We start from the raw sequence: 13120 nt of genomic DNA, 5'->3' as shown, positions 1-13120 counted from the left end.
TGACCCTGTAAGTAACAAAGAGAAATGTGCCTGACCCCACATTTTCATGGTAGAGACAGTATGTTTTGTCAAGTTTTCTTCCCCGCTGTAAATATAGACTCTGCTATTGACCTCATTCAGAGATATGGAAACCATGTTGAAGGGTGAAAATGAATTTGAGGCTGTGTTTTCTGCCAGGAATCAGGAATGAGGGGCTGAGGTTAGGCACGTAGAGCTGTGTTCATTTGGGTAAAGGGAGTCCAGGTAGCTAGGAATAAATGACACCACTAGCCAGCACCAGCCTTCCTCCCTGCCAGCTAAAGTGAGCAGCACTTTGAGAAGCTATAAAAAATAAAAGGATGAGATTGGTGTGCATTGCTTTTCAGAATTGGAAGTTTTGGGGTTTTTTTTCTTTTGCTATTTAAATACTTAAATTTTGTGCTTATTAAAAAATCAAAACGAAACAGAAGTACATAAAGTAGAAAGAAGTCTCCCATTATTGCAGACCTAGCAACCCTTAACAGGTAATTGTTTGCTTCATTCAACAACTATTTATCAAGCACCTACCGTATAGCAAGCACAAGCACTGTTTTAAGAGGTTCAAATACATCAGTAATTAAAAAAAAGATCTTTTTCCTCACTGGGCTTACATTCTACTGCTGTACTATACAATACAGTAGCCAGTAGCCTCAAGCCACACGTTATTATTTAAATCAATCAAAATTAAATACCATTTAAACTGAGATTCCCAGTCACACCAGCCAAATTTCAAGAGCTCAATAGCCATATGTAGCTAGTGGCTACTATACTGGACAACACAAATACGGGATATTTACATCATTACAGAAAATTCTATTGGACATTGGTGTTCTAGAAGGATAATGACTGCTAACAGTTTGTAATATATTATTCTGTACTTGTATACACAAATACATATATACATACCTATACACACGTGTATATATATGTTTATATATGATAGTATATGTACTGTACATCATCCTACTATACATACTGTTCAGCAACCTACTCTTGCACTTAATCTAGCATGGCGTCTTCTTTTATCAATAAATAATAGATCAAACCCATTTATATTTATCATTTTCTTGATGTATGTTTAATTTAACTCCAATTTTTCACTATTATAAACAAAATTACTGTGAACGTCCTTGAAATTTATATCCTTGTACATTTCTCCAACTCCTTCTTAAAATAGATTCTGCAACGTGCAATGAGATAATACACATAAAGTGCTGAGCACACAGGAAGCACTCAGTACATGCTGACTATGACTATGTGCAGCTCTGCAGAAGTCCCTGGAGGTGCATTTCCAGGTGCTGTGGCTTTCCTGCCTAGATCAGGCCCAGAGGCTTTTTGCAACCAACAAACCAGCAGCTACACCGTGCCTCTGGAAATGTAGAGCCCTGAAGCCACAACCAACAATTTCCATGTAGGTTTCTTATTTTCTGTTTCTTCAGAATAATTACACATTTTAAATCCAGCCACACGTTACGTTTATTGACCACCTCCTGGGTGCCTGGCCCTGCATGAGACGCCAATCCAGCATCACAGGCCTGAGACCTGCCTTGCTTTATGAGCTCACAATGAAACCATTGTGGCAACTTGCAGGTGACACATGGCTCTCTGTTAAGCCTGGTCCTGAGATATTTGCACCATTTTTTCACTAGGAGGGAGGCAAGCACTTGGTGCAGAAACAAAGGCGGTTATACAAGGGTCTTTCTAAAAAGTTCGTGGAAAGATTTGTATTACCTTTTAATGCTATTTTTTTCCACAACTTTTGAAGTACCCTCATATGCTGGTGTGTGAAGAGAGAACTCAAGTGTCACCAACCTGGTCTATCTGGGTTAATCATTTTTTCTTTCCATGGTCAAGGCCCCAAAGAAATTCTAAGCAATTCTAGCACATCACAGCCATAAAGGACACCCTTGCCCTTTCAGGGAAACAAGCTAAGCCTTGCTCAGCTCTTCAGCATGTGTTCTGCCTTCAGATGGCAGAAGCAGCTGTAGCTCACTGGTTCTTTAACTCCAGCGCATCTCTGTCCTGCAGGCGGAAGAGTTCCGCTCAGAGCCCAAGCCCCATCACTCACACACACCATCTGTTATGCTTGTCCAAGGTAGACACAGAGTAACTGTGAAAACAACTGTGGGCTTGAAAATGTCCCTGCCCAGAAACTCTACCTCTTTGGGATAATCCATTTTTGTCTACAGAGTTTAAGTCACCCTGTAGACAATGTGATTCATCTTAGTTATCTCCACCAGAGGTTGAAGAAATTGGGTGAGAGACTCCACAGGAGCCTAAGTCTGGATGGGGCTTGGGCCAGGTAAGGAGTGCCCAGGAGGCAGTAGACAACAGCGGTCTCCACTGCAGCAGGAAGCCTAGCTCCGCCTTCAGGGTCAGGGAAGCAGGGAGAGCTGCTGCTTCTGTCCTGCCCCTTCTGGATCTCAACTCCAGTTGGAATGGGACTTACATGCACATTGGGCCCTGAGTTGCAAGATTCAGGTGTCAGCCTGTAAGCTTTCCTGATTTCTCTGCAGTTGTTTCTGGAATCCACCCTCAGGCTCATCCTTGCCTCAGACAGGGATGAGGAGAAGAGCAATATTTTTACCCTTCTCCTCACCACAGGCCCTTTGGCAACCCTCTCTGGACTGCATCCCATCTCTGAATCAGGCACGGCCAACCCACACACTAATCCACGCCACCTCCAAAAGAAAATACAAAAAAGTGATAGATAAGGGGCCTCATTTACTGGAGGCTTAAATTTCAAGCATAGCGATGTTGGCTGGGTTCAGTGGAGATTTACAACAGCAGGTGCGATGGAACCTTCGATTGAGGCAGAGAGTGATTTGTGTGTGTTGGGGCAGGGGGAACTGGGGGCCTCATTTGACCTGTCTGCTACTGGAAGAAAAATAAACTCCATTTGCTCTTCTATTCTTTTAAGAAACAAAAGGGATGAAAGTAACTTTAGGCCAATAAGCTTTCCTTTTTTTCTTCCCTTTTTCTCAACTAGATCAGAAAATTATCCCATATCATTAACCACCTTGCTTCTCCCAAAATAAATTTTTTTTAAAAAGACACTACTATTACCCCTTATTTACAGAATCTCATGGTAGCAAGCTCAGTGAAGCTGGAGATCAAGAAACATAATGGAAAAGAAAAGGTTTTAAAGAACTCTTCTAAATGACAGTGAGAACAAAAGTTGGGGGGAGGGCTAGACAGTAATTTGAAAGGCTTTTAAATATGGCATGATTTGGACTTCAGATTTCATCCTTTTCTACAAATAGACAATTAGCTGTAGCATAGGTGTGTGTAATTAGCAGGCAAGGTAAACTCTGAGTGAAGTATTCTCTGTGAACTGGATAAGAAAAGCATTTCCCAGGAGCACATCACAGCCATAAATGACACCCACACCCTTTACCCCAATTTCACTGTCATTTCTAAAATAAGGTACAACCTTATCTCTTAAAAGAAATCCTCATGTGCAGTGGGGTCTTTGCTACTATTTTTAAAACCAGCAGCCAGACTGGGCTTAGATTAAGATTCAGAAAGAAGCGGAAGTTGTGTACCTTGCTTTGGTCCTTCACAACTTCCTCCTTGGCCTGTACCTCCAGGGACCCTTCCAGGTGGTCTTCTTGGGGGAGCTCCAAGGCCTCTGCTGCAACTCATCAGGGAGAACCACCCTTCCCCCACCCCCCAACACAGGCTTGTGCTAAGAAAAGGGAGGGACAGAGTGTGGGGTACAGGGCTAGTTGCAGGAAGTGGCACATCAGACATGGTTCCTGGAGGGCAGGCGAGATCAGCCTCCAGCAGGTCTCGGCGGGACCATCCATGGAAGGAGCAGCCAGGTCTCCATTTCCCTCTCTCTGCAGGCTGGGCTGGTCCACTGGTTCTGAAAGCATGCACTGGAGGAATACTAATCTCTGCTAAGACCCAATGATGGCAGTCTTTTTCCAATGCAAAGGAAAATAAAGTAAGCAGATCAAATTTTCCCCAACATAGTTTTCATCCATCCTGTGTTTTCTTACCTTTGTTGCTGCTTCATCTTTTGTAGTGTGAACCACCCCCCACCAAAAAAAACAAGCAAGCAAATACATAAAAACTGCCAGCTGTGCTTAACTCATGCATATGTTGTGGTGACTCCTCTGTGTGCCTTGTTCCTCCTACTTCAGAAGAGGAAGTCAATGGTAATAATTTGTCATAGTGTTCTCCTATAAGGGGTAGCAGGGCTCTCAGTGCTCTGCCACCTGACTGCTTTTTGAAAACAACGAAATCCAGGTAATCTCTCAAGTCAGCTCTGAGAGTCTAGCAAACCATTTTGAGCTACTCAGAACCACCAGAAATGTCAACACATTTTGAAAAAGTACTTATTATAGTATAAATGGCAAATTTGTAACTTGGTAGAATTAATTCAACAGAGCAAACTTCAACCTTTTAGGAAGCACTCATAGTGAGATGTGCTGGTTTGAGAACATGGCTGTGATTACTGGTAGGAGCCCCTGTGCTGCCCTCCTTGGGAATGGGATGGTTTGTGAACATGAGCTCTGGTGTAAGTGGCTGTATGGGCATTTGCCCCACTTACTGAAGGTTTCATTGCTGGAAAAGGGGCCCAAGTCAAGATGGTATGAGAGAGATCTGATTTTCCCATGGTGACAGCCCAATAATAGAAGATCATGTAACTAATCAAAAATCAATTGCCTACCTTTTTAAAGAAATAGCCTCAAACATTGTATTTCAGTTACTCTGAACACCCAACTTCAGGATCTCTTTGTCTACAGTGTACTTTGATTGACTAGAAGACATGATAACCAATACATAAAATCATACTAATTAATATGATACAGTATCACATCTTTTACAAAGTACTCTATGCTTTCCTTAATTAACAGCATAAAATCTTAAAGAAATTTTTTGTATAGTTACAGCAGTCAGAAAAGCACTTTGCAGAGTTTTTCAGAGGTATCTTAGAGGAAATACTTAGAAATAGGGTTTTTCATAGTTTTTGTAAATCTAGAATTGTTTGTTTTGCTCCCTCCTTGACACTTCCTGAAGCAGTACAGACATTCAGGGTGAAGGGACTGCTTGTCCTACTGCCTGCATCCCCAACAGGATTTCTGCTTTCTGGGCCTCTCTGGCAACTTGACCTTGCACCCTGCTAGGCAAACTTGCCTTGAAAAATGTGCGTGTTCCAAAGCATAATCCAGACAGTTTTCCTTCCTTTAGGCTTCTTGACCACATGATTTCTCACTAAAAGCCTTAGAACTTTGGACTAGAATTCTGAGCCTCCGGATGCAACTATGTCACATTCTGTCCTGAATGTACAAGTCTTTCCATGTTTACCACGCATGTCAAACCTGCCTAATCATAATAGATTTCAGCTCTCATTTGTTCCTTTAATCAGGTGTTTTAAAAAGCTGAATTTGTTGGAGGCTTAGGAAATAGTGGAACTGGTTTTGTTTTATATTTTTTAAGATGATATCTGATACATGTAAAAGATTATATGACATATATGTTATAAAGCATAATTATATAATTAATACCATGAACCCACCACCCTATCCCATCACTTTGCTTACCCACCTCTCTACCCTCCTGCGCTGCCCAGAGGCAAACCACTGCTCTGAAGTGTATCACTCTCTTTCTTTTTAAAACAGTTTTGTCGTGTATCTATGTATACCTAAACCATGCATAGTTTAGTTTTGCTTGTTAAACAGACAAACAAAATTTATCAGCCAACTGAGGTTGCTCCTCTCAAGTAGCCTTTTTGGGAGTTTATCCACTTACACATGTAGGCTGCAATTGCTCAAAACCATCTGGGAGCTCTTTGTTTGAAATTTCCTGCAGAGATAGTTTATCAGCTGCTCAAGAAAATCAGTGCTGCTGCTTTACAGCATGTTTGGTCTGATTCAACTCTTTTTCCTATTACCTAACATTCTCCCCATGCATTTATTTAAGAAATATTTAGCGGGGGTCTTCTATAAGCCAGGCTCTGTGCTAGGGATCCGCAGTGAAGCAAGATGAGTCCAGAGTCCCAGCTCCCACTGGAAATTGTCCCCTCTCTTCTCTCCTTTCCTCCTTTGTCATTTGAGTAATAACTATAGGCTGCAGCCTAAGAGACATCAGGACACTGAACAGGTTCCAGTGAACCTAGGGGCCATGGGATCAGTATGGGCTGGGAGCCAGAGGAGAGGCTTATGGAGGGACTTCAAGAAGTGGTCAGCCTTTGTGGATGCCTACCTGTCTTGGACCCTTTGTGGGCTTACTTGGATACTTTTGGCTCTGATTTTAATAGGCTGCCTCATTCATTCAGCAAGTATGTATCACTAATTCCACACCTGCTGAGGAGCCCCTGTTGTGTGGTATATTTTAAGGACTCTACAATGAAGGAGGAAAACAGCCCTGTAAGGCCTGAAGTCTAACAATTCAGATTATGATTATTTTGTTAAGAGGAACTTAAAAGTCATACTAGGTCATTAAGCATGAAATTGATGACATAGATACAACTTCCTGGGTAGTATAAATATGGAACCTCAGAAATGTGTGTATATACATACATATATACATATCTATATTTTTATATACAAATTTATTTAAATATCATATATAATAAATATAATGAATATAAGATAATATATATAATTCATGTATTCTTAATCAGCCTCTGCATGACCCAGTCATCAGAATAAAATAAAATAAAATATGACTAATGCCAAACCTTGACCCTCATAGTTCTAAAGCGATCCCTATGTGCCTGTGCACATCTGCTCTTCCCAGAGATGTGTGCTTCCTAAGAGTCAGCTATGTTTGTTCTCAAACCTGCTTATGCCAGTCATACTTGTTATTAAGTTGCAAAATTTAATTAGATGTTTTCACATACTAGTGAAATATGAATTAAAAAAGAAAATTGTTTCAGTGAAAACCACATTGAATGCTTTTGAAAGACTCAGTAAAGATGAGTCATTTTAAAAGATGCTTTTGAATTAGGTGTGAACAAGGCAACTGTAAAAGATTGAAGGAAAAAAAAGACATTAAAATCTAGAAGAATACTACCCTCAGACTCTGCTGCAGGTGCCTTTAATTTTGGTTCCACTTTAAGTGGACTACATGTGTAGTGGATTGAATTATATCCCTCCAAAACTCTCTGAAACTTGAATTGTGTCCCTCAAGTTTTATGTATTAAAAACTTAGCCCCCACTGTGACTGTTAAGAGGGTGGGAAGTCCTATTATGGTAAGTGAAAGGTGGAGCCTTGAAGAGGTGATTGGATTGTAGGACCATGCAGTAGTGAATGGATTAAAAATGGTGGTCAGGGGCGTGGTTCTGAGGGCTTTAAAAGAAGAAGAGAGTCTGTCTCTCTCTCTGCTCTCTCTGCTTCCACCGTCTTACAATGTGAGATCCCTAGGTCACTCTTGCCACCACCAGATGGACTTTGGACTTCCCAGCCTCAGAAACTGTAAGCAATAAATTTCATTTTCTTTATAAATTACCCATGTATTTTGTTATAAGCAACAAAAACAGACTAATACAACATAGTATATAAGAAATCCTACATGGTACATAATGTTTTTTTGAAAAAAAAAAAAAGATCTCTAATCTCAGCAGAAAATACTAAAAGACCTTGCCTTTCATCAAAGATTAGTGACTGAGAGCATGTTTGTGTTTTAATTTAAAACAAAATCACACACATATATGCATACACGTATTTGTATGTATGGATGGAGATGGATATGTGTGTGAGAGACAGAAATTTTTCATGACCCTCTCTTTCCAGTCATGTCCCAAGCACACTTGAAAAGAGGCTTCTGTTGTAGTTTTCCTTCTGCACTTACCAAGATTGCCCTACTCAAGAGTGCTTTTATAGTTAGCGTCACTAGATGATTTCAGATGTGATGCCACTTTCTAAGGTTTATTTGGTTTTTATTTTGTTTAGTTTTGTTTTCATTTGCCAAACATTTATAGAGACCCATGAGAAAAGACTCCATTTTAAAACAATCTTTTGAAAAGAGAGAAAGGCATTGTCAGACTACTGGATGGATGAGGGAGGTCATGACCCCCCAGTGCTCTGCCCTTTCTGGCCCTGTCACACCTCCAAGCAGACCTTTTCTTTAACTGCCCCAGGAGCCCACGGAGGTGGCTCCTGCTGCTCAGAGCTTGCTGAAAGGCAGGCAGGCAGGGATGCAGACTAGAAGGTGGGCTTGATGTTCTCAAACTGTAGGCCAGCAGAAGGATGAGGAGGACAGCCTCGGGCCAGATGAAAAAAATGGCCTCTTGACCAGGCTCAAAGTAAATTTTTGACCCTTGCTTTTCCCAAACAGATGTGAGGGGCCTGAGGGGCCTGAGTGGCCTTTGGAACTGTGAGGAGAACAATATCAGCAAATACGGAGACATTTCAAATCCTATCTAGCCATGCTCTCCTGCCCCTTAGCTTATCCAGCCACGAGTGACATGCTTTTTGTTGGACCCACATAAGTCCGTGTATCCATGTTCTTGTGTGCACATGAGTATGTATGTCAAAGGCCTCAGATAAGGGTTACTTCAGCTTCAATCCAGACTGAGGCAGCCTCCTGATGCAAAGTACTTTATTTTCCTGAATACCTAAGGAATAAAACCAAACTGGTGGGAACCAGGCTGCTGTGAAAAGGCGCCCCAAACACCAGAAAGCTTCAAGCTTGCTTTCTGGGAGAACCAGACAGAAAAGACTAGGCAGATTGGAAGATGGAGTACAGCTTCATTTCAGCTGTCCCAGGAGGATCATTAAGCTATTCAGGCTTCTTTCTGTTTTATCTTTGTTTTGGCTGGAAATGTGGGTCCCTGCAGTGCACAAAGCCATGGAAACCACTGTTTTCTCTCTGCCGAAGTACAGGAACTTCAGTAAGTGGATAAGGGTGAGAGGGCAACAAAGGGAGGGTATGAGTGGACACAGGAGCCCTATTTGGTTGCTCCAAGGAGTAACTGGACCCCTGCACAAGAGATCCCTTAGCTCTCCAGAGAAAGAAATTGCAGGGGCACAAGTCATCCCTCCATTTTAGAAGAACACAGGAGTGCCCCTAGGAGGTCGGGGCCCTCTCTTATCAGAAAAAGGCAACCAAAGTACAGAGACCATGCTTGGCTAACGGCTAGGATCAGCTTCTTGTTTATTATCTTTTGAACTAAGTGGATTAAATGAGAATTGACTGGAATTGTACACTTAGAGTTCCTTTACAAAATGCCATTATCTCATAAACTGGCTTAATGGAACAGGCTGTCTGGGGCTTATAAGAAGTAACTGAATACAGCACCGTACAGAGCAAAGATTCAAAGAAGTCTGTGCAGCCAGGCCTGGGATATCTCACACCTTGTGTGGCCAGAAAAGAAGGGCCTGGGGTCTAGCTGCAAACCACACTGTTAGCAAGCACCCCAGGGACAGTCCCAGGTCTTCCCCAGAAGAGCATTTCCTACTCCTTCCATTTTAAAAGCATTTCTTCAATTTAAAGATGAATTATGTTTTTCATTGATCTTCTATATATATGGTCTCAGAATATATGAAACACTAGCAGAATGTAGTGATTAACAGAACCAACTTTGGAGTTAGACTACAAGAGTTGGATTCTTAGCTTTACCATTTGCTAGTTGAGTGACCTTGTGCTGCTTAACTTCTCGATGGTTCAATTTCTCCACCTGCAAAATAGGGATAATAATAGTGCCTACCACGTTGGGTTTCTGTGAAGACTAAATGAGCTAATACGTACAAATTTCTTAAAATAGTTCCTAGCATAGAGTGAGCATTGATTATAGGTATTACTGTTATCACAGAAAGTAATTCATCTTATTTAATAGCTTTTGTCCCCACATTCCCTTTTATCTATTCATTGCAGCGTGACTCTGCATTCACAGATGAGATTTTGAATGGTTGGAGGCAGTGTACGTGGAGGAGCTCAGGTCTGCAATCAGAGAGATATTACAGGCTCTGAATCCAGGCTACATGTGTTCAAATTGCCATGGAAGCCTAGTATCCTGAGACAAGGATTTGGGTGCAAGTACTGCATTTGAAAGATATTCCCAAAGCACAGTCTGGAAGTAGGGAAGTGAGACAGAGAAGAAGGAAAGCCAGTAAAGGGGGTGTAAGAATGAGTGAGTTGGTGTTGTGGGCAGCTAGGGCTCAGTCCTGCTGGGGCCCCTCGAAAAGGCTGTGGAGACCACAACTCAGAATTGTCCCCCCAAGGGATGAGAAAGTGGGATTGTTCCTGTGAGTGTTGACTCCCCAGCACCTCTAGCCTGCTCTATATGCAGGCCAAACATGCTGCTACAACTAGAGAGAGCCCTCATACAGAAAGATAGAGAGACACAGACAGACAGACATGCAGGTGCCTGAGATAGGAAGCAGTCAGAGTAATGGGAACTGTTCACCAAACCTGCAGGTGACTCCCAGGGTAGCTGAGGGACATGGACAAGACCCTGACTGTGTCTGATTGCAGGAGAGTTACTTAACCTGCACCTCAGTTCCTGCATCCTTAAAATGGAGAAAATAATATCTCCTACCTCATAACGGTGATGTGAGACTTAATGACTTAAGCTCTCTGATGTATTTAAGAGAGTTGATAATGCACAATTTTAATCTGTTTCTGTTTTTTTAATTTCTAATTTATCTATAATCATTTCTCTTCTGTAAATGAGCTTCTAGCAAAATAGAGAATAAATCCATCTATTGTAAGTTTCCAAAAGAAATAGACTGGTCACCAAGAATGGTCTTCTTGTCAGGCCCCCTCTGTGTTTGACCAGTGTGGAATGGCTGTCTTCTGAAATATGCCATGTGCCTGGTTAGCACAGCCAACACATGCCCATCCCAGCAAGTCCTGTTCTTGGAGCAGCTCTTTCTAATTCTTGTTGTCCTACTTTATGGAAACTGTTGGTGGGATTCAGCAAGGGAGTTTGATAGCAGCAGTCTCCTGTATTTTCCTTTGTGCCTCCTCATATTTTCCCAAAGCTGTGTTCTAAGGATCAGAGACCCTGAGAACTGAAAGCTGTTCTAAGGATCAGCCTTCTCTCTGTGAAACTTCTGCAGTCTAGGGACTGAAGCCAGTGGCTGCGATCCCAGGCAATTTTGAGTTCTACTTCTGTCAAAGGCATTTATACTCAATATGTTTCATTGCTCATGGGTAATTGGAACAGCCCAGTTCGTGAAAAGCCAGGGAAAATCAGGGTTAAAAAAAAAAATCCCAACTGCGTTATATCGAGCTCAAACTGTCATGATGAAAACTTAGAGATTTGCTCACTCCAGAAAATATCTCTGGATTTTTTCAGGCTGTGACTCTTCAATTAACCTGACATTTCACAAATCCAAAATTGCCGTGGATGAACTCTTTACTTCACTTTGGGATATTGCTGGAGCTCGGAATCTCATGAAACAGTTTAAGTCTGTATATGTTCCTGGAAATCATACCCACCAGGCAAGTACATGTTTTAAAGTAATCTCCTTCTGTTGTACTTTTAGGATTCAGAGACTACCACTACAAGAAAAGTTTTAGTTTTAACTTCTCTAAAATGAGGTGTTTGCTCCAGATGAATTCTAAGTTCCCTTTCAGTTTAGAGTTCGGTTTCCACTGAATCTGAAAGCCTCTCCATTCATTTGTGCCCCGGGCTTGATGCAGTAGGGCAAGCACTGGATTGGGAGTCAGACATTGCTTTATAACTGTGAGTCTGTTACAGACTTATTCTATAGCCTTAGGCAAGTCCCTTCACTACTGTGGGCCCCATTTACTAGAGGTACCAAATGAGGGGCTAGTCTTAGATGATTCTCAAGTTCCTGGATATAAGAAGTCCATAAACATTTTGAACAATTAGAATAATAAAAGCAGGGCCGACCCCGTGGCTCACTCGGGAGAGTGCGGCGCTGGGAGCGCACTGGTGCTCCCACCGCAGGTTGGGATCCTATATAGGGATGGCCGGTGGCGACACCAAGCCAAGGGTTACGATCCCCTTACCGGTCACACACACAAAAAAAGAATAATAAAAGCATCTGATAATATCATGGCAAGGATAAAAGTGTTTGTGACAGGGAAAACATTTGTTATTTAAAATTCCCCCACTGGACTGAGGGCCTCAGCCATGCCCCCTCCCGCCCCCCCCCCCCATCTGCAACCAGCCCAGCAATGACCATGGATCCACCACTGGAAACACCCTGGGCTCCCAGGCAGGGGTGGGGCGGTTGCCCAAGGGCTTCAGCCACACACCCCTGACATCTGCATCCACCCCAACAATGACCAAGCTGAGCCACTGCTGGAAGACCCCTGGTCTCCCCTGCAGGAATGAGGGGGGAGTGCCACGGGCCTCAACCATGCCCCCCTCTTTCCTCCTTCTCCCACACTATTTCTTTCCCCCAACTGCTCTACAATGTATTAGAATATAAAAAAAATAATATTAATAAATGAATAAATTTTTTAAAAATAAAATAAAATTCCCCCACTAGTTTCTATGGAGGGTAGAAGAATGTATGAAAGAAGTTTTGATCATTGAACAGGAAGATGGTATGAGAATCCAAGATTAAAGGTGCAATTGTTCTGTAAAAACACAAAGAAGAAGAATGCATAGAAAGACCCAAAGGGAAGCTTAAGGAGCGAACAAAGGCTGGAGCCGTCAAAGCTGGGGAGTCTCTGTTGGACACAGTAGGAGACAGAATTAAAGTTCCTGGTGGCCAAAGATGAGTTTTCAGAGAAGAAAGGATGTTTCTGACAGTTTGACTATGGGGAATCTTCTCCTCTACCTCATATGAATTCTGTAGTCAAATCTCTGCTGTTTGTTAAGGCTTTTGGAGAGTTTAATATGCTATTAGTGAGGACTATGACATAGTGAGGAGTTCAGCTTTGGGGTGCTGACTCTTTAAGGGGGCGTGCAGACGAGAGCTCACGTTACCCACTACAGGCTAGCAAAATTCACATTCTTTCTCCCGTGTGCTCGCACGGTAGCTGATACATGAAGAGCACTTCTACGTCTGGTTTTTCCTTTGATTCCCACAAATAAGCCAGGGAAGTGTTATTATCCCAAGATCCAGGAAAGCCTGTGACTTGCCACAGGCACACAGGTGGACAGGGGCAGGTGCCAGGTCTTTGACACCAACACAAAACCTCCTCCCCCACTGTACCATAGTTTTA

The 13120-nt window shown here is 42.3% G+C and overlaps 1 protein-coding gene across 2 annotated transcripts in view; it reads left to right on the top strand.

Annotated features, from left to right (window-relative positions):
* SCFD2 (sec1 family domain containing 2) overlaps nucleotides 1-13120 on the top strand; it is a 425850-nt gene that overhangs the window by 376140 nt on the left and 36590 nt on the right. For both annotated transcript variants that reach the window (XM_063108339.1, XM_063108340.1), the window contains exon 6: nucleotides 11274-11419. In XM_063108339.1, the coding sequence (XP_062964409.1) occupies nucleotides 11274-11419 (146 nt within the window). The remainder of the gene's footprint in view (nucleotides 1-11273; nucleotides 11420-13120) is intronic.

The sequence above is a fragment of the Cynocephalus volans genome, chromosome 9 (genome assembly GCF_027409185.1).
Source record: "Cynocephalus volans isolate mCynVol1 chromosome 9, mCynVol1.pri, whole genome shotgun sequence".
NCBI classification, from domain to species: Eukaryota; Metazoa; Chordata; class Mammalia; order Dermoptera; family Cynocephalidae; genus Cynocephalus; species Cynocephalus volans.
The sequence above is the reverse complement of the archived record's forward strand: the minus strand, read 5'-3'. Positions and strand labels throughout refer to the sequence as shown.